General features: G+C 42.1%; 1 protein-coding gene across 5 annotated transcripts; it reads left to right on the forward strand.

The window, feature by feature from the left end:
- The first annotated feature begins 6,176 nt into the window (after positions 1-6,176).
- MMAA (metabolism of cobalamin associated A) lies at positions 6,177-21,633 on the forward strand. Of its 5 annotated transcripts, none has more exons than XM_032764881.2 (7): positions 6,177-6,217; positions 10,565-11,047; positions 12,539-12,661; positions 14,099-14,269; positions 14,648-14,733; positions 15,377-15,526; positions 17,586-17,946. In XM_032764881.2, exons 2-7 carry the CDS (start codon positions 10,621-10,623, stop codon positions 17,871-17,873), a joined length of 1,245 nt encoding a protein of 414 aa, XP_032620772.1. In that variant the 5' UTR covers positions 6,177-6,217; positions 10,565-10,620; the 3' UTR covers positions 17,874-17,946. The 5 variants fall into 5 exon arrangements, with proteins under 5 accessions (XP_032620772.1, XP_074922398.1, XP_074922396.1 ...); XM_075066297.1 differs by lacking the exon at positions 6,177-6,217 and adding an exon at positions 19,495-21,633 and having other exon boundaries at positions 8,108-11,047; positions 17,586-17,673; XM_075066295.1 differs by lacking the exon at positions 6,177-6,217 and having other exon boundaries at positions 8,109-11,047.
- The last annotated feature ends 773 nt before the right edge of the window (positions 21,634-22,406 follow it).

Here is a 22,406-nt window from a genome sequence, read left to right on the forward strand (position 1 = left end):
TATAGGTTGAAAACCACTGCCTTAATGTGAGACAGTCCTACAGGCTTATTAATGTTCTGGAAAGAGAACTACTAAAACTCTCTTCTCTCCCTGCAGAGAACATGGGAAGGTGGTAACAGCCCTATAGGCTGATGGGCAATGACTTTGACATTGTACTGGAGATAGTACTTTTATAATAAGAAATGATACAGACATTGTCATAAAAGCAGATTCTTGGGACTGGCTTAGTTAGAAAAATGGATTCATTTTAAGAAGATAACTACAGAATTTGTATGTCTTGCTCAGTCCAGGATAGACCATAAATGTTTAATGCTTAGAACGCTGGCCTTTTTCCAGAATGCCAGCCAAATTAAATTGAGGACTGGTGTGTATTCAGAATCTTGATTTGCTTCACCCTTCCCCTTTGCCTCCAAGTAGATGAGCGATAAGGAAAAGGAGGAATGGTGCTCTTCATTCACCCTCTTCTTTACAGTTTCACTGGGTTCTCTGCTCCCTAGTCTGCCCTGCTGCTCTAACTGGAGGAGAATTGGAATGGTGGACCAAATTAACACACAGCATGTTGGCTCACCCTAAGCAGTAAAGTTTTTGTGAAATCCACCCACACAAAGCTATAATCATCACTTAAAAGCAACCAGCAAAGTGGGGATGGAGGATGGGAGGAAAGGGACGTTTGTGGTGGTCTCCCCCTCAATTTTTTTTTCCAGTTATCTTTAAACAAAAACTACAAGAGTCGAGACATTTATCAAAGGTATTGTTTGTTTGCTTTTAACTTTGAAAATGTCAAGGCTGGTCTTTCCTGGTTTCATGGTAGACTTATTGGTGATCCCAGAATTGTATACTGGGAGTTTTCTTGGCTCTTAACTGAAAGCGGTAGGCTGTTGAATCCTTAACAAGGAGATCTTTTCACTTAAGTGTTTGAAATAAATAGTTGTGAATAAAGCTGAACAAAAATGTCTGAATAAAAACCACTTACCCTCTCACTTAAAGTAGCTGTCTAGTCATCCATAGAGTCTTCCAGGGTAAGCAAGGCTTGAATTCCTGAGATAAATCAGTAGGGAAGAGGAAAAACCTTTTAAAAGCAAAACCGTTTAGGTCCCTTCATACATGACTGGGAACCAGCCCAGTTCACTCCTTCCTCCCTCTTCTAGATTATGTTTAAGAACTTAACAAAGGATACAAAGGATGTGTTGGGTCTTCTGTGGGCCTCTACACCTGTGTAAATGTCACCTTAACTGAGGTATTCAAAGTACTGGTAAGAACAGAAAATGGCACAACAGGAATCCGATCTCCTGGAAGAAATGTAATGGGACCAGAAAATGGTATGAATATGTAATACAAACTATTCTTCTGGCAACCTTTGTGCTCCTCTTTGCTTTGTCCTGTGAAGGTTTGATGGCAGGCAGCAGCAGACTGCCCCCTGGCTGAGGTATGTGGGGCACTCCTGAAACCTGGGATAGCCAGTGGCCTTTCTAAAATGGCAAAACGCTTTCAGAGAACTTGCCAAATAACACCCACGTGACAGATGTAGAATTAGAAAATTTAAAAGGAATTGAACACAGCTTTTGATGTCTGACTGTGCTAGTGTTACAGCCCACAGCATCAGGAGAAAGACAAGCTAACATTGGCAATGGATTAGTTTTAATCAAATAAGCAGACATTTCTCCTTAATGCTGACAAGCTGAAATAGGATATTTGATCAAGAAAGCAGCAGTGGTTCAGTCTGTCTCCTTCTCAACTAAAATTGCGAAGCATCAAAATAAGCACATTCAACATAAGTTGAATTTGGTTTAGAGAGGGTGAAGGGTGGTTATCATATACAGCTGAGCATTAGTCATCTGAGGCAAAAGCTGCAGTTTTCTCTTTTTTCAGCTTCTCAGCAATAACCCACAAAGAATCTGATAAATATTGAATTATGCTACAGGGCAAATGTTCATACCTTTTCAATAAGCTCTGTTTCCCTGTTTTTTTTCCCACATCCACCTTCTGAATAAATGCCCTGTCACAAAAACAGAACTACTAGATAAAATTATGCTTTACATTCCACCTCTGTTCCTGTAACTAACAAGATGAAGTCCCCATAAGTACCATATACTTCAGAAAGCTTTCTGACCTGCAGAGAGCCCACAGAGTGGGCAACAACACAATTTTACCAGGCTCTAGAAAGTCAGAGGTTCACTGCAGAATCCAGGACTTTTAAACAGGGTTAAGGTCACTTGCTGCTGGTCATGTTTGATTAAATGATAAAATAAAACATGGATTTAAATCTTTTCACATAGACAAAGGTTGAACTCTGCGATTTTATATCACACGTTCTGGAGTCTTACTGAATGAACTCTGAATGTTTTTAAGGGCAAGTGATTAAGACTGTTCTGGCTGAACAGTACAGATTTATGATCATGATGTAATTTATAAAAATTCCAAATGAAATCAGGGTACATTCAAGCTGTATTAACAAAGATATAGCACTAGCTTCCCCTTCTGGCCAAAGGGAGCAGCACCAGTCTTTCAATGCCAGCACAGCCCCAATAGAGACCGAGTGAACTGGCTTTTATTTCTTCATGTACATCATCATTCTTCCTACCTTCCCCCCATTCCCTCTTATTGTTTGCACCTATTTATTGTGTCTTGTCTTGGCCCAGGAGATCTTGGTTTTCTAACCTGGTGAATATGTCAGGAAAAATGATGGGTTTATTGACTCTAGGTCTGGATTTGTTATTGTATGGACCAGTTCTTCTGCAAGTTAAATCTAGCAGCTTGGCATTTGAAAAGAAGTTTGTTGTGCTCACTGCACGGAAGAAGGCAAGACACACGATAATGGTTTTAATAGGCAGCAGCTTTATTAGTTAAATTACATTCAAGGTTCCTGTTGAGGGACAGCCCCATCACTTGCACCCCATTGATTCTCTGACAATTCTTGGGGGCTTCCACTGCCGGGGGAGTCCGTCACATTATGAGGGTCTCTGGGCACCTTTCACTCCCCTGCTAGCATCTCTCCCCCTTTTAGGGGGTTGAGGTCAGAGGGGACCTTGACCCTCAGCTTGCACCGCCACCAAGTACGTTGGCTAGGTGTCCCCTGGCCTCTGGTTTGCACTTTCCCCCAGGAAATTAGTCATAATGGCCTAATGAGATGGAGGCATCACCTTGGGATGCTTGCTACATTATCTGTTTGTATCTGGAGTCTAAATAATTGATTTCCTGCATTGGGAATCTGCCACAAGTAGGCACCAGCATCAGGTTGACTGCCTCCATCCTCATGTCCCTGGAGCAAGTTTACCTAGAAATTCAGCCAATCCACTACTGAGATCATCCAGGAACAAATCTGCCTTTGTATCAGAAAAAGTTCAGGTACAGGCTGCGCAGATGATAACCAAGCTGCCTCAGGACTCCAGCCATGTTAGTACTTTCCAGCTGGCCCTCCTCCAGGCCCTAGCTACATTTTTTGTGGGTAGATTGCAGTCTGCCAAACCCTGCAGGCGAGTATCTCCAACTATATTATCCCCATGCTACGAAACATATCCAGCAGCCATCCAATATCCTGCTTAGCCTTCCAAATCAGTTGGAGCCTGGAGCATGTTCCCAGGTCATTCTTCCCTAGGGGGATAATAATTTGTGGTATATCCTTAGAGGGCACCAGTCAATGCAAAAGAGGCATTCCTCCCACCCCTTGGCCTTGCAAATGGAAGAAAAGCTAGGGTGTGTGGGTAAAGCAGCCAAGGGGGAATCTCAGGCTTTTCAGTTTTCCATTATAAACAGGTATTCACACATTCTTGTCTTTTTTCACAGGGGGACAGCATGTTGGTGAATGAGTGAGTTGTTGTTGGGGGTGAAGTTGTTAGGGGAAGGTAGAAATTCCACTGTTTGAAGTCTAATTGAGGGTTGTTTAGCAGTGGTCAGAACAGTATGCTCTCTTCACCCTACCTGCTCCTCTTTGTGGCTGTTCCCATGAGATATGCTGGCCAGGACTAGAATGTAATAGCAGAACAGTACAGTGGGGTGGAGGGAAAAGGCTGTGGGTGTTGGGGTGTCTGGGTATACGTTGTCTATATGTGTGTGTATGGGGGAAGTCTGTGGGTGTTGGGAGGGGTGTGTGTAGAGGTGTCTGTTGGGGGTGTTGAGAGAGGAGTGTATGTACAGGGAGGGGTGTAGGTGAATGTGTGTATGGGGGACGTCTGTGTATGCTGAGAGGTGTGTCTGTCGGGGAATTGAGACAGTTATTTGAGTGGTGGTGTGGCTGGGGGTGTTGGGAGAAGTGTGTGTTGGTATTGGGAGAGGTGTGTGTATGGGGGTGTTTGCTGGGGGGTATAGGAGAGGTGTGTGTACAGGGTAGGGTTGCCAACTTTCTAATTGCACAAAACCAAACATCCTAGCCCTGCCCCAACACTCATTATATTCCCCTTCCCTCGGTGGCTTGCTCTCCCCCAATCTTCACTCATTTTCACTGGGCTGGGGCAGTGGGTTCGGGTGCAGAAGGTGTTGAGGGCTCTAATTGGGGTGCGGGATCCAGGGTGGGGCCAGAAATGAGGGGTCCAGGAGGGGCTCTGGGCTGGGGCAGGAATTTGGGATGTGGGAGAGGGTGGCTCTGGCTGGGGTGTGGGCTCAAGGGTGGGGCTGATGGCTTTGGGGTACAAGAGGGGGTTCCAGGCTGGGTCATGGGGCCAAGGGATTTGGTGGGAGGGGGCTGTAGGTTGAGGCAGAGGCTTGGGATGCAGTAGGGGGTGTGGGCTCTGTAGTGGGGCCAGAGATAGGTTCAGGGTGTGTGTGTGGGGGGGGGGAGTTGGGATCAAGGGTTGACCCCTACAGTGATGGCTGCTGGTGTTGGGGTGTCTGCTGAGAGAGGTGTGTGTACAGGGGGTGTAAGCAGTGCTGAGCTGCCAGAATCTTAACCGGTTCCCTATAAAAAGTTCTGATTTAAGGGGAGGGGCAGGGGGAGACATCCTCATGAGGTTGGGGGCCCCTGCAGGCTCTGGGCCAATTGCCCCACTCGCCCCCTCCACTCCCCTCTGGCCAGCCCTGGAGCTTGCAGCAGCCCCCCCCCCCCACACCCCTTGCTGGGCCATTCAAAAAATGGCAGCAGAACGACTCCAGAGCTCAGCTGGTGCCCAGGAGAGCCTCAGCCTCCCCAGCTGGGAATCCTGGGAGCAACAGGATGCTCCGGTCTGTGGTCCGGAGTTTTTTGGCCACTCCCTGGCCCTTTAACAACCAGTTCTCCACAGAGGTCTAATTTTAGCAACGGGTTTTTGGAAGCCTGTGGGAACCTGCTCCAGCTCACCACTAGCTGTAGGGAGAGGGTGTGTACAGGAAGTGGCAGGGGGATATCTCTTGGGGGTATAGGGAGAGGAGTGTGTGTACAGGGGGTGTCTGGAGGAGTAGGGAGAGGGGGTGTGTCTGTGTGTACAGGGGGTGTCTGACGGGTGTCTGTTGGGGGTGTAGGGAGAGGTGTGTGTGTGTGTGTACAGGGGGTGTCTGGAGGAGTAGGGAGAGGAGTGTGTGTGTAGTACAGGGGGCTGAGGGGTGTCTGTGGGGTGTAGGGGAGAGGGGTGTACAGGGGGTGGCTAGGGTGTCTGTTGGGGGTGTAGCGAGAGGCGTGTAGTACAGGGGGTGGCTGAGGGGTGGGTGGGGTGTAGGAGAACGGTCGTGTGTACAGGGGGTGGTGAGGGGTGTCTGTTGGGGTGTGTTAGTGAGAGGGTGTGTGTACGAGGGGTGGCTGAGGGGTGTCTTTGGGGGTGTAGGGAGAGGGGTGTGTTTACAGGTGTGCTGAGTGGTGTCTGTTGGGGTGGTAGGAGAGGGGTGTGTACAGGGGGTTGCTGAGGGTGGTCCCTTTTGGGGTGTAGGGAGCGGTGTGTACCAGGGGTGGCTGAGTGGTGTCTGTTGGGGGTGTCGGAGGTGAGTCAGTGCGCGCCGTGTGTACAGGGTGCTGAGGCGTGTTCTGTTGGGGTGTAGGAAGGGGTGTGTGTGTACAGGGGGTGCTGAGGGGGTGTTACGGGCAGTGCGCTGAGGGGTTCGTGTGGGGTGTGGGAGAGGGGTGTAACAGTAAGGCTCTGCTTGTGGTGGGGGGGTTGCTCTGTTTCTTGTGCACACATGGCTCTAGAGACGTGAAACAGTGTGTGCTCTAATGCACATGCGCATGCCTGGAGCTACCACCCCCCCCGCTGTTCCTTGCCCCGGTGTCCAGGTCGCCTTTCGAGAGTCTGGGAGGAGCGGAACCTTCTGCTGGCGGGTAGGGCTGGACCTGGGGGGTCCGTGGGTGATTGGAGGGAGGGGGGTTGGATGGGGCGCGGGGCTTGGTGTGCGTGGTGCTGGGGGCGTCGGTGAGGGAGGGGGCGGGGGGCCTGTGTAGAGTGGCGCATCGGGATTGCTCTAGGGCGGCAGGTGAGGTGTGTAGTGCGTTACACACGTCATTGTTCACACCTGTGTACCTAATGGGCGTGGCTACACAAGTAGCTCCCTATAGACCAGCGGTTCTTTACCCCCCTTCTTGTGTCGCGCAGCGCGAGTGCAGCGGGCTCCTAGGCGCTGTGGCTGTGCAAATAATGAGACTTTTACAAACCGTGTTCTGACCCTGCCAGCGCTGAGGGAGCAGAGATCTCTGGATGTGACGGGGGTGGAATTGGTAAATGACGGAACCGTTATACAGTTATGGAACAGATTGATGAATTAAACAGTAGTCAGTCCCCAGTCTGAAGGAACTCCCATTTGAAACACAGAACTACTAACTGTGATATGGAACATCACTTAAATTGGCCTCTGTACTGGATGGCTGGAGGATTGCTAAGGAGTAAGGTTAAGATTCTGTCACAGATATTTTTAGTAAAGTCAGGGATGGGTCATGGGCAATCAGCAAAAATTCAAAGAATCCCATAACCCGTCCCTGACTTTTACTGAAAATACTGAGGCGGGGGGGACAGAAACAGTCAGAGCACTGTTAGGGCCTGACCTCTGGCAGTTGCTTCAGGCCTGCCACTGCTCCTGTGGTAGGAGCAGACTACTGCTGACCCAGCCCCTTCCAGTGCCTGACCCCTGGAGTTGCTGGTCTGCGTGGTCACCCTGCCAGCAACCCTGGGGTGACCCTTGGTTGTTGCTCCAGTGCCCAGGGGACTGCTCTCGTGGCCTCTGCTCTGGAACCAGGGGGCTGACCCAACCCTGACTGGCTTCTGCTTCAATCCCAGGGGGGCTGACCCAACCTCGGCCGCTGCTCCACCTTGGGGCCACTACTCCGGCAGTCCGGGGCCGCTAGCTACTTCATCCTTGCCCCGAAGAAGTCATGGAGGTCCCAGCAATATGCATCTGTGACCTCTGACAGAACTGTATCTTTATGAATGTGTTGCCAATTTTTAGAAAAGGCTCCAGATGCAGTCCTGGCAATTACAGGCCAGTAAGCCCAACTTCAGTACCAAGCAAATTGCAATTATAGTGAAGAACAGAATTATCAGGCACATAGATGATTCTTCCCAAACAAATCATGTTCAGCATGGCTTTTGTAAGGGAAATCATGCCTCATTAATTTACTAGAATTATTTGAGGGGATCAGCAAATGTGGACAAGGATGATCCAGTGGATATAGTGTACTTGGATTTTCAGAAAGCCTTTGACAAGGTTCCTTACCAAAGACTTTTTAAGCAAAGTAAGCAGTCATGGGATAAGAGGGAAGGTCCTCTCATGGGTCATGGTTAAAAGACAGGAAACAAAGAGTAGGAGTAAATAGTCAGTTTTCTGAATAGCGGGAAGTAAATAGCGGTGTCCCACAGGGATCTGAACATGGACCAGTGCTATTCAACATATTCATAAGTGATCTCATAAAGGGGCGAACAGTGGTGTGGCAAAGTTTGCAGATGATATGCAGTTACTCAAGATAGTTAAGTCCAAAGCAGACTGCAGAGAGTCACAAAAGGATCTCACGATACTGGGTGCCTGGGCAACAAAATGGCAGCTGGAATTCAGTTTTGATAAATGTGAAGTAATGCATATTAGAAAACATAATCCTACCTATCATACAAAATAGAGTATAAATTAGCTGTTACCACTCAAAAAAGAGATTGTGGAGTCGTGGATCAGTCTCTGAAAATATGTACTCAATGTGCACTGGAAGTCAAAAAAGCTAACAGAATGTTAGGAATAATTGGGAAAGGGATAGATATCGTAATACCACTATATAAATCCATGGTACACCACAGGTCTGGTTCTGCGTGCAGTTCTGGTCACTCCATCTAAAAATATTAGAGTTGGCAAAGGTACAGAGAAGGGCGACAAAAATGATTAAGATTATGTAACAACTTCCATATGAGGAGAGATTAAAAAGACTGGGACTATTCAGCTCAGAGAAGTGACTAATGGGGGATATGATAGAGGTCTATAAAATCATGAATGGTGTGGAGAAAATGAATAAAGAAGTTCTGTTTAACCCTTCACATAACACAAGACCCAGGGTCACCCAACAAAATTAGGTTTAAAACACAAGGAAGTATTTTTTTCACACAATACACAGTCAACCTGTGGAACTCTTGCCAGGGATATTGTGAAGGCCAAAACTATAACAGGGTTCAAAAAAGAATTAGATAAGTTCATGGAGGACAGATCCATCAGTGGCTGTTAGCCAAGGTGGTCAGGGATGCAACCTCATGCTCTGGGTTTCCCAGAGCCTCTGACTGCCAGATGCTGAGGGACTGAATGATGAGATAGATCACTTGGTGATTGCCCTGTCCTGTTCATTCGCTTGGAAGTACCTGGCATTGGCTGCTGTCAGAAGACAGGATACTGGGCTAGATGGACCATTGGTTTGATGCAGATTGGCCACTCCCATGTTCTTATTTTCTAAATTTCCATTGTCAGAATAAGTGAACAATGGTCACTTTGTTGTTCAGTTTCCTTATGTCATCTGTTAACAAACTGGATGTTTTGCAGAATCCAGGAATTCAGAATGGCCACCATTTTTTAATTTGCCCAAAAGTTAGGTTCCTAAATCCATGTCAGGGCCCCGATTCTGCAATGACATCTGTGCGAGTTCAGAGATCCACCTGCACAGATGTCATTGCAAGACCTGGGCTTTACGCCTCTAAATAGAATTGGCCTGATTTTTCAGACGTGTTGAGCAAACCAGCTTCCATTTAAGTCAATGAGAATGTCAGATGCTCAGTCCCTCAGAATAAGGGCTACTTTGCTTAGATGCCTAAATATTGATTTAGGAGTCTAACTTTAGTCCCATAGATTTGAAAACTTTGGTCAATGTGTTTCCCAGTCACAGTGAACTAGTTGTACAGTTTTGTGTCTGGGTTTTTTAATGAAGATTTGCTGCAGTAAAAATAAGCAGAATACATAATACACTGTATAAAGTAAATGTGCATGCTATGGAGTGTAGTCAAATCTTGTCTTATTGCTAATGCATCTAATTGTATCTGAAGCTACTAGAGTTACAGTAGCCCAGTTAAAAGACAACCCAGGTGCCTTGGAAAAGGCATATAGGTAGTTTAAAGTTAATACAGTTCTATGCAGGGGGAGCCTGTTTGCTGAAACTCACTGACTGTAGATGTGTGTGCAGCCCTATGCGGATATGCATCTGATCGGGAATCTGCAAACATGGTCTGGGGATACTGCAGATTTGCAGGGCTCTAGAAGTGTGCTGCTTGTGAGATTTATAGGGAAGTGAAAATAGGATTATAGAATGGAATGTCTTCTGCATTGTGAGGCTATTTCTACATTAGACTTCTTTCTGAGACAGTTCCCATCATTGCTAATTTTGGCATAGCTCCACTGAATGGAGCAGTAGTATAGATGCAGCTTCAGGTGGTTGCCAACATTTTAACCAGTGTCTAAACCTGAGTAGGTGTTGTAGTGCTTCTGGCAACTTGTCTATGAGAGTGCAATTATGGGACCTTCCCCCCAGCCCCCGGAAAATAACCTTCATGTAGATGAGACCTAAAAGGCACCATCTTAAATCCTGTTATTAAATCATTTCCAAGTTCCCCACATTTATTTAGTGCATCTAACTACATCTACTTCTAGAGAAGAGGTACAAAAGTTAAACTCCAGAGGGTTGTTTTATTTGATTTTGTTATGGTCTTCAGAGCAGAACAGACCTGAGGAAACTGTTGGATAAATAGAAGGTGTGTTGTGCCAAGAGCACAGAAGGGGAATGTGCATGAGAGCTTTCTTACCTGCTGAGGTGAACTTTTTTGGTGGTTCTTGTTTTTTGTTTTTTGTTAAAAAAGCTTTCTGGCTCTCAAGAGGATAGTGTTATGACTTTTTTTCTCCCTATAGCTAGAGTACAAACTTTTTTTAAACAAATGGTTTAACTTCAGCTTTAAAAATGAACAATTGTGTGTCTTCCTAAATCCACCTAATGGGAGGTTTCACATGGTGATATTTCTCCAACAAGAATGAAATGCCATCTTTTAGAGAGCATACTTAACACAACTGTTCTATGTGCAAATCTCCTTTGTACATGTTATGGACACAAGTGTGGATAAAGTAAAATCTAATGATTTGACTGAAAAGATTGATATCTACATCTGTTAATTTCAATATTTAGAGGTATTTTGAAGAAACTAAAGTGTTTTTTCTCTCCTCTTAGGCTGGCTGCAAACACTGTTGAACAGATACCAGTGATACTCTCTGATTCCAGACAAGATGAACACGTTGTCATTGCTGCTAAGATTCCCTCACTACCGTTTTCTTAGAAAAATTTCTTTCAAAAGCTTCCACTCAAATTTCATTCCGGGATCATTATTTCCATATATTCAGTCTTTTAATTCAGTATGCTTGTATTGTACAAAGTGGATGTTGCCAGCAAGTGATTTGAAAAGAGGGATGTGCTATCAAGCAACTGTAGACCAACAAACACAGGGACTTTGTGACAAGGAACAGAGACTTGTAGACAAACTTTATAGTGGATTAATCCAAGGGCACAGAGCCTGCTTGGCAGAGGCCATTACTCTTGTAGAATCAACTCAGAGCAGGAAAAAGGAGATAGCCCAGGTGCTCATTCAGAAGGTATTATCCTACCACAGAGAACAAGAAAAGTTAAATAAAGGAAAACCACTAGCCTTTAGAGTGGGTCAGTCCTCTTTTGTCTGTCCAGTAACTGTTGTGATCTTATAATGATATCACCTCGTTTCTGATATTTAGCATTATTAAGCAAATATGCTGTATAGTCAGAAATCATTGGGTTATTAATAGTTTCTAACCATCTTTGAGTCACTTGTATTGCTCATAAGAAAAGTTTCTCCACAATGCTGGAAAATACTCTTGGGGAGACTTTAAGAATGGCCCATCAATTTCTGGGGAGAATAAAGGGGAATTTCTCATGGATGATAGGATTAGTTTTGTTGAGCTGAAGAATGGGGGGAGAGGGGCAGGCTAGAAGGCATAGCTGCACCGGCTGTTCAAAGTTTAGACGAGCATTGCCAAATCTTTTTTCTTGAGGTGCATGTGTTTCCCCCCCTAAAAAGGAGGAGAAAAAATTGTTTCAATTGTTTTATCATTAGTAAAGGCCCCACCTTAAAGCAACCTACCTTAAAGCTGAGGAGAGGTGGGTGACATTCCCTTTACAATCTATCAGATGCTTCAATATCAACTGGAAGGATCGCTGTAGAGTGGTGTAGTGCACAATTGCCTTATGCATATGTATGCCCAAAGGAAGCAAGAACTGGAGCATGGCATCTTAAAGTTAGTGAAGAGCACAAACCCCAAAGCAACAGGCCAGTCCTAGTATAGTTGTCTTAAGTTAGCATGCAAGTCACCCATCTTCTTATCTGAAACAGCAACTTTAAATACTGAATTTCTGAAAATTGTAGATTTGACATGTTGCATTTTTAAATTTCTGCAGTGCAAACCAATATGGAGAAACCTCTGTTTAGGGAGGGGAGAAGAGGTTAAAGAACTCAATCTTATGTTGCTATGGGCAAAATGAATAAGTGTTAGAGAAGTGAATGATCCCCTCCGGAGTAGACTGATATAATACACTGCAAATCCAAAATGAGAAGGTTTGGATTTCTTCTTTAGACAAAAGCAGCAAAGAGTCCTGTGGCACCTTATAGACTAAAGCATGAGTTTTCATGGGTGAATAATGTGGCCACCTCTCTTATACTTCATTAGGCAATTCAATATTAACATGTAATTCTAATTGCCTTAACAGGAAGATGAAATCCACCAGTATGTGGTGATTAATTGTAGCAATTGGTTGCATTTTGTGATATATCTGGAGGCAGGAAAGGGGGAAGATACTTTTTCAAACAAATATAAATAAATAAAAAGAAACCCCACCCTTCTATTAGTAGGGGGTTTTGTGTGGAGATGAGGGTGTTTGCAAAAGAGGAGGGTCCATTTACTAGCAGTGACAGGCCTTAGATTATTTGTAGTAAATAACTGGAATAGGGTCTCATACTAGTTTTCTTAAATATATTTTTAAGACAAATTATTTCCTTCACATTATTGTCAAAGGAATGTGTTGGGGATTAGTTCATAACATGGTCATTAAGAAGGAAAGATTAGTAGAGGCTATTGTCTATTTCGTTAAACTGGAGTTTTTTGTCCCTCTACTACTTAGGATTGTCTGGTCCCCCTGGTGCCGGGAAATCAACATTTATAGAATGCTTTGGGAAAATGCTTACAGAGAGGGGACACAAAGTGTCTGTGCTGGCTGTGGATCCGTCCTCTAGCACAAGTGGTGGTGAGTATATTTTAAGTTTTTTGTCAGCTCTCTAGCATTTAATCTTAACAATATCTGGAGCTTCTGGTGTGTGTGGTTGAAATTTTATCCTATAAAGATACATTAATGAACTATATATTGCTTTTTAGTCATTTTTGGTGTGCTATGGAATTAGGCATAATAGTCCCAGTTTTGTGAGGTCCCCAAACTTGTGCTGTCTTCTGGTGGCCTTGTATAGTCTTTCTCTCTCCTGTGTGAAATTACTTTCTTGGTATTGTAAGGGGAAAGGGAAAACTTCCTTTTCTGTGATCAGTACTGTTGTTAAAACTTTGCAATGTAGACTGAAAGTGACGCCAAATCTGTTCATTTAGAGGCCATCAGAATACACTTGCAACTCAGTCCTCCCCCTCTTCCTCCCCCCCCCCCCCAAATTCGTGCTTTGCCTTGGATCTTGGAAAAATACACTATCATCCTTGAATGGGAACAAATTGTTTAATTTCTGTGGGACTATCTTGGTTCTAAGATAGACTCTTCTGTGTAGTAAGTCATGGTGATGTTGCAGTGTCACTGAACTTGACTAACTTTTATTGACTACCTGCTCTTCAGTATCAGGCTCTCCAAACCCATGTTGCTTTCATCTGCAAAACCCTACCCCTCCCAAAATTTATGTTCTGTGGGGCAATGCTGACTAAGCTTGATTTAGAAAACTTACCTGGGACCTAACCAGCAGTAACTAAGATTTTAATCCTTTTGTCATATGTGGCTGTATCTGACTAATACTTTATCATTTTCTGTATATCTGTCCTCTTGAAACTTGTTATAATTCTACTACATGGAGATATTACAGGTTACCTATGAATAATAACTGCAATTAGTTGTGGCTAGAAGGAATATTCCTTGAATGTGTAGTGGAGACAAAGACTTATAGGTCACCAGAGAAAGGGTCAGGATAAGGAACAAAGAGAAGGACTGAGAGGGTCTGTCTCCTTTTAAACTTTAGCAACACTTGTCATACCAATAAATTCTCATTAAATTCAAATAAAAATTGACTATAGGAGAATTTCTTCTTGGAAGGACACTGCTTATCTTTGGGCAGTTTGCTTTGGAATGGGAGGTGAGACTTTTTGTTTTCAGGGAGGGATAACAGATAGGTAAGAGTTTGCTGATGCAGCTGTGCTCAGGTCACACAAAGGGGTTTGGGACTTGCAGAGTCCGTGCTGGCATTGAGGAAGCCCTCTGAGTTTAGGGACAGTGGGCTGCAGTAACTTGCTGTTATGCTTCTGTGATATTCTCACATCTTGCAAGCTAAAAGAGCCACACAGGAACTTGTTAGCACACAACACTGGGAAATTCTCATTTGATTCTTCAGCAGAGACACTCACCTGCACCTATGTTACTGACTATTGAAAATAACTGACTACTTGCCCTTTTTGAAATTGTTAATGTTAAATGTTTAAGGCTCACTCTTGGGTGATAAAACACGGATGACTGAGTTGTCAAGGGACATGAATGCTTACATCAGGCCATCTCCAACCAGGGGAACGTTAGGAGGTGTGACTAGGACCACAAATGAAGCTATTCTGCTGTGTGAGGGAGGAGGCTATGACATCATTCTTGTGGAAACAGTAGGTATGTGATTTAAATGTAAAAATCCAGAATTTAGCGCTTGCACCCCACTGTACTGTCCAGGCCAACTTATAGCACTAATGATGCATATTTCCTCTTGCAGCTTTTCTTCTTCTTTGTCTCTTTCTGGTACTTCATCTTTTCTGTTCCATTTGGTCCATTCCTTTCATAAGTGTGTGTTGACTTCGCCGAATGGGGCTTTACTGTTATGTCTTTAAGCCTTGAAAGTTCTGAGAGACAATTTTCTAAAACTAGATTTCATACTGACCTTCATTGTATCCAGCTTTGGTCAGCCCAGAAAGAGAGGGAGCCACAGTAGGACCTCCTTAGTACTGTTGTTAGAATGGCTGTGAAAGGTCAATTCTGGTTTCAATTTTTCAGGTGTGGGGCAATCAGAGTTTGCAGTTGCTGATATGGTTGATATGTTTGTTTTGCTGCTACCCCCAGCAGGAGGAGATGAGTTACAGGTATTTATCTTTTTGAAATGTTAATTGTGACCTAAAAGTTAAGTCTGAATTTGGAATGTCTCTGTGCATTAAGTCTGAGTAATCAAGTATTAGTGCTTGGTGTTGTCCTAGCTCTTATGCCACTGAAGTCAGAATCTTACCAACTTGACCCACAAAATTTCGATCAGAATTTTCCCAAATGTTACAGATGTTAGGATTTAAAGTTTTGGTTCTGGCCAATCTCTTATTATTCATGTTACTCATTAGATATGATTAACTTTTTCTCACTTTGAATGCTGGTATAGGTACATGGCAACAACAATTAGTTGTGTAATAACTGATCAGTTTAGCAAACTCAGTTATGCTCCTTTCAGGTAATATTTGCCAACGCATGCTACATGTACATGAAGGATGTTAGTTTCTCATGGTAGAGGAATAAATATGTGAATTAATGGTTCAGAGAGTCATATAACTGCCTATCTACTAATGAAAACTTGGACATTCCTAATATTAGGAAATTCCTGGTGCCCAAAGATTAAGAAGAAAGCCAGGGGGTAAGATAATGCAACAAACAAGCCTCATTAGTTTTTCCGGGTTTTATGACTGAGCATTAACACAGTTTTTCTAAGCATTCATTATTTTCCCTTTTCCTTGTTCCATTCAGGGTATTAAACGGGGTATAATTGAGATGGCAGATCTAGTTGCTATAACTAAAGCTGATGGAGATTTAGTTGTGCCTGCACGGCGGATACAAGCAGAATATGTTAGTGCTATGAAACTACTTCGCAAGCGCTCTAAGGTTTGGAGACCAAAGGTTTGTATGTTTTCACAATTTTCTTCTCTTTATTTCAGAAGAGGTGGTGTGTAGGTTACAGGACCTAACTTCATCCTAACTACTATTAACCACCTGGACACTTAGTAAATGTCTCTCCGGCCCCACTTGTGCCTGAAACATCTGTGCTGCTTCTTTCACACATCTCTTATTTATTGGGTTCCCTCCCTGAACTAGTTTGGAAAGGCATTACTCTCTCTCTCCTCCAAGTCCTTCCTCAAAACTCAAGTCTACTATAATGCCTACAGCAAACTGATAAAGAGTAGACCGAGGGTCAGTGGGGCTTGCTGATTTGTAATAATTTCTATACATTTTTAAGAAGTTTGGGAACCATTTTGCTGTAAACCATACTAATCTATGTAACTACTATGATCCACGTTTTACCCACTTGTGATGTCTCATGGGACTTTAGTGCAACGACCTTGTCTTCCTGTGTGTGTACAGCACGTAGCACAATGGGTCCCTGATCCTGTTAGCCTTTAGGTGGTACTGTAATACAAATAATTAGAATATATAATTGAGGTAAAGAGACAGTAGTAAAATGCTTTTTATATATAAACGAGGCTTCTTGAACACTGGATAAAATGGACTGTCAGACAGTTTGATCCAACTGGACTACCTGAGGCTTGGTCATGTTCCCATTCTCCCCCCTACACTTACAGTGCCTCAACTTCCAGTCATGTGAAACCCAATTAGTGATTGGATGTCATTGCAGAAGGCAGGACAACTCCTATTTTGCTTCCTGATCAGATTTTTCAGCCATCTGGCTTATCTCTTTGAAACAAAAACCAGGAAGTTATGCAAACTGACCTGAATGTGCCCTTCTACCAAGCAGTGTTATTGCTTTTTTTATGACTGTATTGACTGCTTTTAACATATTTACATAGGTGGCACATACATTTGTGCTTTGCAGTGTCTAGTGATGAATTTGTTCAAGCGGCAGAGCAATTTACACAGAGCTGAAATCTTTACCTCATAAATTTTAGTAGGGAATGTAGCCTTTCCCTGTCTAGTTCAGTTCTGCTCCATATAAACACAAAGCAAGAGGGCTGACAGGTGACTTGAGATTTATATCAACTGGCAGAAGCCACTCTCTCCCCTCAGCATTGCTGATCTTAAGTTTAGATCTAGATGCTATAGAGAGACGTTCTTTTTTATGTAGGAAATGTTAGAGTTTACAAATCCTTGCCCTGTACATATCAGCAGCAAAACAATTCTTACAACAGTAAGCCCAAGTTTTTAAAGAAACAATATACAGGAGTAGAGTTAAGAGTATTACCATATTACAGAGTGAGCAGCATTACAACACCTATTTATAGAGATTTTATTACATTGGGTGAAAGCTCTCTATACACATTTAACAGACCAGGCATCTCTGGCAAGTGTTAATAATAGTAAAAGGAAAAAAATTGGACAGGTGTGGGGTTTTTGGCTGAATATTGAATAAAAACACTTCTCTAACTGGGCTGTTTTTAGAACTTGTTTCAAATGGGTTTGATGTTTTGCTTTCTAGCCTACAATCACTCTTCCAGGGTACAAAGGGAAGTTAATACTGTTCTTACTATAATATTGAAACCATGCAGGGTTTCATATTAATGTTGTACTGGCTCTAAATGTGGTTATGCAAATATCCAATTGACTTTCCATTTAAGTAGTAATATTGTATATTTTACCTTTAATTTGATAGGATCCTAAAACTTTATACAAATTATATTACTCAACTGCAGCAACTACTTAGGTGTAAGCCATCAGACAGTACGGGGGAAACTTTGTTCAAGAATATTTAGGCAAACCCTCTTTGTCACAAGTAGTATAAGATGAGAATATTGTTTTGGAGGTGGCAGAAGCTTGGTTTTCAAGTCTTGGCAGAAGGACACACAACATAAGCTGTGGGGGTCGGGAGGGGAGGAGTTTACAGTAGCACTTAAGGATGAGTTTGCCTTACTAGGATTGGAACTTGTGATTTTAATAGAATCTAGCTGATGCAGAACCCTCCCCAACCCATTTAGTTTTTTCTAAAATGTCCTCCTTAATCCAACAGGTAATGCGCATGTCTGCTAAAACTGGAGAAGGCATTTCAGATATGTGGGATAAGATGACAGAATTTCATGATCTCATGCTTACAAGCGGTGAGTTGGTCACCAAACGACGGAAACAGCAGAAAGTGTGGATGTGGAATCTAATTCAAGAAAATATGCTGGACCATTTTCGGAGTCATTTAGCAGTGAGGGATAAGATTCCACTTTTAGAAGAAAAGGTTCTCAGTGGTGTCTTGTCTCCAGGGCTGGCAGCAGACCTATTACTGAAAGCATTCAAAGACAGACCTTAAGATACCATGTTCTACTGTGTCATTGATCAATTTGCACAAATTCTTTAAACAGTAAATAAAATTTTCCGAAGCATGGCTTCAAATCTTTATTACTGCAGCATACTTGAATGTAGCCCTAGACTAAATTTATTTTCTGACTCGGGCAAAGATAATACACATGACGAACAAAGCTAGTTTCTGGGACTACCACAGATTATATTCAAAAAGAAAAATGTACACTTCTAAAACTCTTATTTGAGTATAGCATAGTTAAGGATGGTGATTGTTTTAAAGCTTTTAATGAGATTGTAATAGAAATTATTAAAACAAAATAACTTTGTGGTACAATAAGCTAGTTATTTGTTTGCCTGTGTTCCAGATATTTCAGCACGTGTCCTGTTACATTTACCAACAAATCCCCAATACAAAACAGGGGTAGGTGTAACTAAAACTGCTCTTGGGCTCACCTAAATGTCTTTTACTGGAGGGGTCATCTGTTTACATGACTGTTAAATTTTACAGTGCATACATGACCTATCAGTATAACTTACCAAAAACCTGATTCAGTCAACACTTACAGCAGTAAGCACATTAAAGGATGAGTCTCCAAAGTCTCATTTACATAACAAAAATAATTGTTTAAACATGGCTATGGTACAGCACAGTTTACTGCTGCTGGAGCCTACTGTGGTTTAAGCACAGTTAGGGCCACAATTAGATTGTATCCATGCTACAGATTTCAGCTCTGATATAGCAGTAGATGCTGCAAGGGGAGCTGTTGCCAGCATGGATCATTGCCCCTCTCCTCACTGTGAGTGACAACAAAAGTGTTGGGTGATGCATAATCATCTAAGCAGAACCTGTTCTTTGTGTTAGAAACAAATATAGCATTGAAGCATCCCTGCCTGGGAGCTATATTCATCCAAGGAAACACCCTACTGGTGCCTCCTGAATAGACATTTTTTAAAACAGAAGGTAAAGTTACATTAGGTATCTTTTCTTTAATATAGCTAGTGATAAAAGACTTCAAGTAGAAGCCGCATCACAGTTTCTTTAGTTATGAAAATGGCTATCTTTATAACTGACTATATTAAAAAACACAACTTTGTCTATAGTGATTTAAGGCCATTTGGCTGGATGAAAGAGCTTCAGTTTCTAAACAAAATGACTTTCTCCTGTTAAATTCAACTTAAATACTTTGACTATCTGGGAGCTGTATGTACATTTTGATATCCTTTAATAATGAATTGGAGGATCTTCTAAAATATTATTTGGAAAACATGGTCTATTTGGCAGAAATTTATTATTATAGAAAAAAAATGCCAATTTTGGAGACTGCAGAAAAGCAATAAAACAATAATTGGAGTTCTATGAAGAATTCTTTCGATCTTGCATAGGTAAATTGAATTTTTGAATTATGTTAAAAGCTGTGATATTTGTTTTCTTGGCTTCCCTGACAAACTTGATTTTGCATCTATATTTCTCTAGATCTTCAGGCTTTTTTTTTTAAACTTTTAGCTAACTCATAGTACATCAGGAAAGTTAACTTTAGCTTTTGAAGACCCTAGGAGTTTTTTTATCCTTATCTAATAAGGATGATTCTTCTTTGTCTAACTCATGCTACTTTAATTCTTATTACCAGGATTAAAGTTAGTTCTCTGACAGCTGTTGCCTTATTTTCCTGTACACTTCATTACGGTTAAAAAAAAGATAAAATTGGATGGAAGAACCCCATCCTGCAAATGTGCATGTGAGTAATCTGTTCACAGGACTAGCCCTACTAAAGTACATTTTCAGGGATGTATTATAGTACTGAACAGCAGGACAACCATGATTTGGCAGGTGAGGGGTGAAAAGCAGTTTCTGTATGGAGAAAACTTGCACTCACGTAACTGATTTTAGTCATACTGGTGCAAACCACTAATGTAGTTTGATTGCACCCGTGTAAAATGATGCTTAAACCACTGCTGGTAACACATGAAATAAGTTACCACTGCCTAAGAGTGAACATCTACACTGGAGCTAGAGCCTTAATTTCCAGCTTGAGTAGACATCTTCACAGTAGCTCAAGCTAATGTGCTAGACATATCCAGGGCACAACAGCTAGCTGTCCTCTGTATGATCCTGTCAGAAACCCTGGGTATGTATATAGGGGGCTAACCCCTACTGCTGCTCATGCCACTGCTACTATTTGTAGCATGTCAGCTCTATCAGAGTTAGCATGGGTATGTCTACTGGAGCTGGAAATTGTACCTTCCAGCTCCAGTCTAGATCTACCCATGTTAAGTCTGAGAGGAGGAGGAGAGCAGAAACACAAGTGCTTTACTATGACATCATCATTGGTCACAGTATAATGCTCAGGTGCACCCATGTGAGAGGAAGCTGCATCAGCTAGAGCATGCCCCAGATCAAAAGCCAGGGCTTTAAACCCACTGAAATGCAGTGAGGTTTGCAGCTGAACTTCATTGGGTTCATCTCTAACATTACACTGTTCATTTACTAAATATGCTGTTTTGATCACTTTGTGATTATGTACGTACTTACAAAATTAAAATCTAAATTTCAGGCTGGCGGAGGGCACCTACCTTGTGGATGAATTAATACGCTATGTAACTTTCAGTTGGAAACTGGCTTGATGTGAAGAGAACAGCATTTAGAGTGGTTTTCTCAATATTTTTCTAGACCATCTATGTGATGAAAAATAGTGGAGTTATCCATGCTAATCTATTAAAACAAAACTTTACCCTTTTGACTTCTTGTTCGAGTGTTCAAGGGCTTCCATTTTCCATCTCCTGGGAAAATCTGAAACTATTCTATTTAAAAAGTCAAACCTGCTAAAAGGAATCTGCAGCTGAAGTGCCCTCAGCAAATTCAATCCCCTTCTCCTAGCATGGATTATTCTTTTCATATCTAATCTTTGTTTTCAACGATAGGGCCAAGTGACCCATGCTTGCCTGGCTGCTCCATTGTCAAAATTGTTGCTTTTGTAAATTTATTACCTCCTGTTTTACATGCTCCTCAGCCTTTAATAAGTCTTCTCTTCTTGTATGTTTCTTATTTGTGTAGCACTACAAGCTGCACTGACTCGCTTCCTTTTTGCTGAGGCTACTGTATGTAAATAAAATTCTTTTTTTAACCTTGGAGAACTCCCTTCCTAATGTTTACTTTTAAACAGTAGCCAAGTCTTGCTATGGTATCAGCTCCCTCCACGCTGCAGTAAACATGATCACTTCCCTCAGCTTTCTCCCTAATGCCACATTTTTTATTCTATTTTTCATGGATGTTCAGAGAAAATCTGTATCATCCCTTTTCTGTTTTTTCCAGTTTTGGGAGTAAGAACTAGCTCTTCACATAGTTTAAGACTCTGATAGCAATACTTTTCCTTGGATACATATTTTCCCTAGCAGATAGCTGGATAATAGATTTCATACAAAAAATTGGCAAAGCAATCACTTAAATCAGGAAATTACAAAATTGAATATGAATGTATAACTTTAACTCCAGCCTCTTTAGCAAATACATTATAATTCAGTATTATTTGAGAAATGGTATGAGACATCATAACACCTATCAGTCCATTTTGAAGCTCTGAATACACATGAAGCATGTTGCAGCCTTTCTGATCTTTTTGTGCAATGGGGTTATGATCTCAGTTGGGGCATCTGCGTACTACTGTAATATAAATAACAATGAATAATAAACTATTTTTTGTAAAAATACAATTGAACATGATGTGCCACTATTTGCCAGGCAGCAGAACAACGCTTTTACACACACGAGCACTCAGTCAGGGAGAAGCCCTGCCTTTTTCCTATGCACCTTCACATAGAGGAAAGTGGACAGCACTCTAACATAGGATGTATGTGCAATGCTGATAGAACAGGGGCAAACTGCTACATGAGCATGTTTATTTAATAAAATCAGAGTGCAGGCACAAAGTATGTTTTTAAACCTTTATAGCTTTGACAGTTCATAGCCAATTTTCACCAAACTACCAACAGGTAGACAATTCTGTCCCTGCCCAATGTTCAGATTCTAAATCTACGATTCAAAAGATGTTGCAAAAATATTTTTAAATCATGTCCCTAGTTCCTTTAAAGAGTTGATATTTTTTTAGAAAAGAAAAAAGTTGTAAACAACTGAAAATAACATTTTAGAGCAGAAACACACTATACCTAAAATGTTCCTTGTTACCTTTACAATTTAAGATCTTGCTAAACAACAAATAGGAATAAAAAGACAAAGGAGAAACATGACATGCACAGTAGTTTGAAACAAGGGAATGTTGTGTAACCAAATATGAAAATCTCTGTTTATGGTGCTGGTTGGTTTTTTTTTGTTTTTTTTTTTTTTTAAATGGGACGCTAGTGTTTGTGAAAGATGCCTGATTGCCAACACATAGAGACTGATGAACATGCTTCAGTTCTGGGCCGCATGGACTACATTAAAGACTGAAGGTTATTTCAGTCTCCACACCTATTTAGTCCTTGTTTCAGCTTACCTAGCGGCACGGTTGTGAAGAAAATATTTGTCTTTTAGGAACCAAATGGAGAT

The sequence above is a fragment of the Chelonoidis abingdonii genome, chromosome 5 (genome assembly GCF_003597395.2).
Source record: "Chelonoidis abingdonii isolate Lonesome George chromosome 5, CheloAbing_2.0, whole genome shotgun sequence".
In the NCBI taxonomy this organism is placed as follows: domain Eukaryota; kingdom Metazoa; phylum Chordata; order Testudines; family Testudinidae; genus Chelonoidis; species Chelonoidis abingdonii.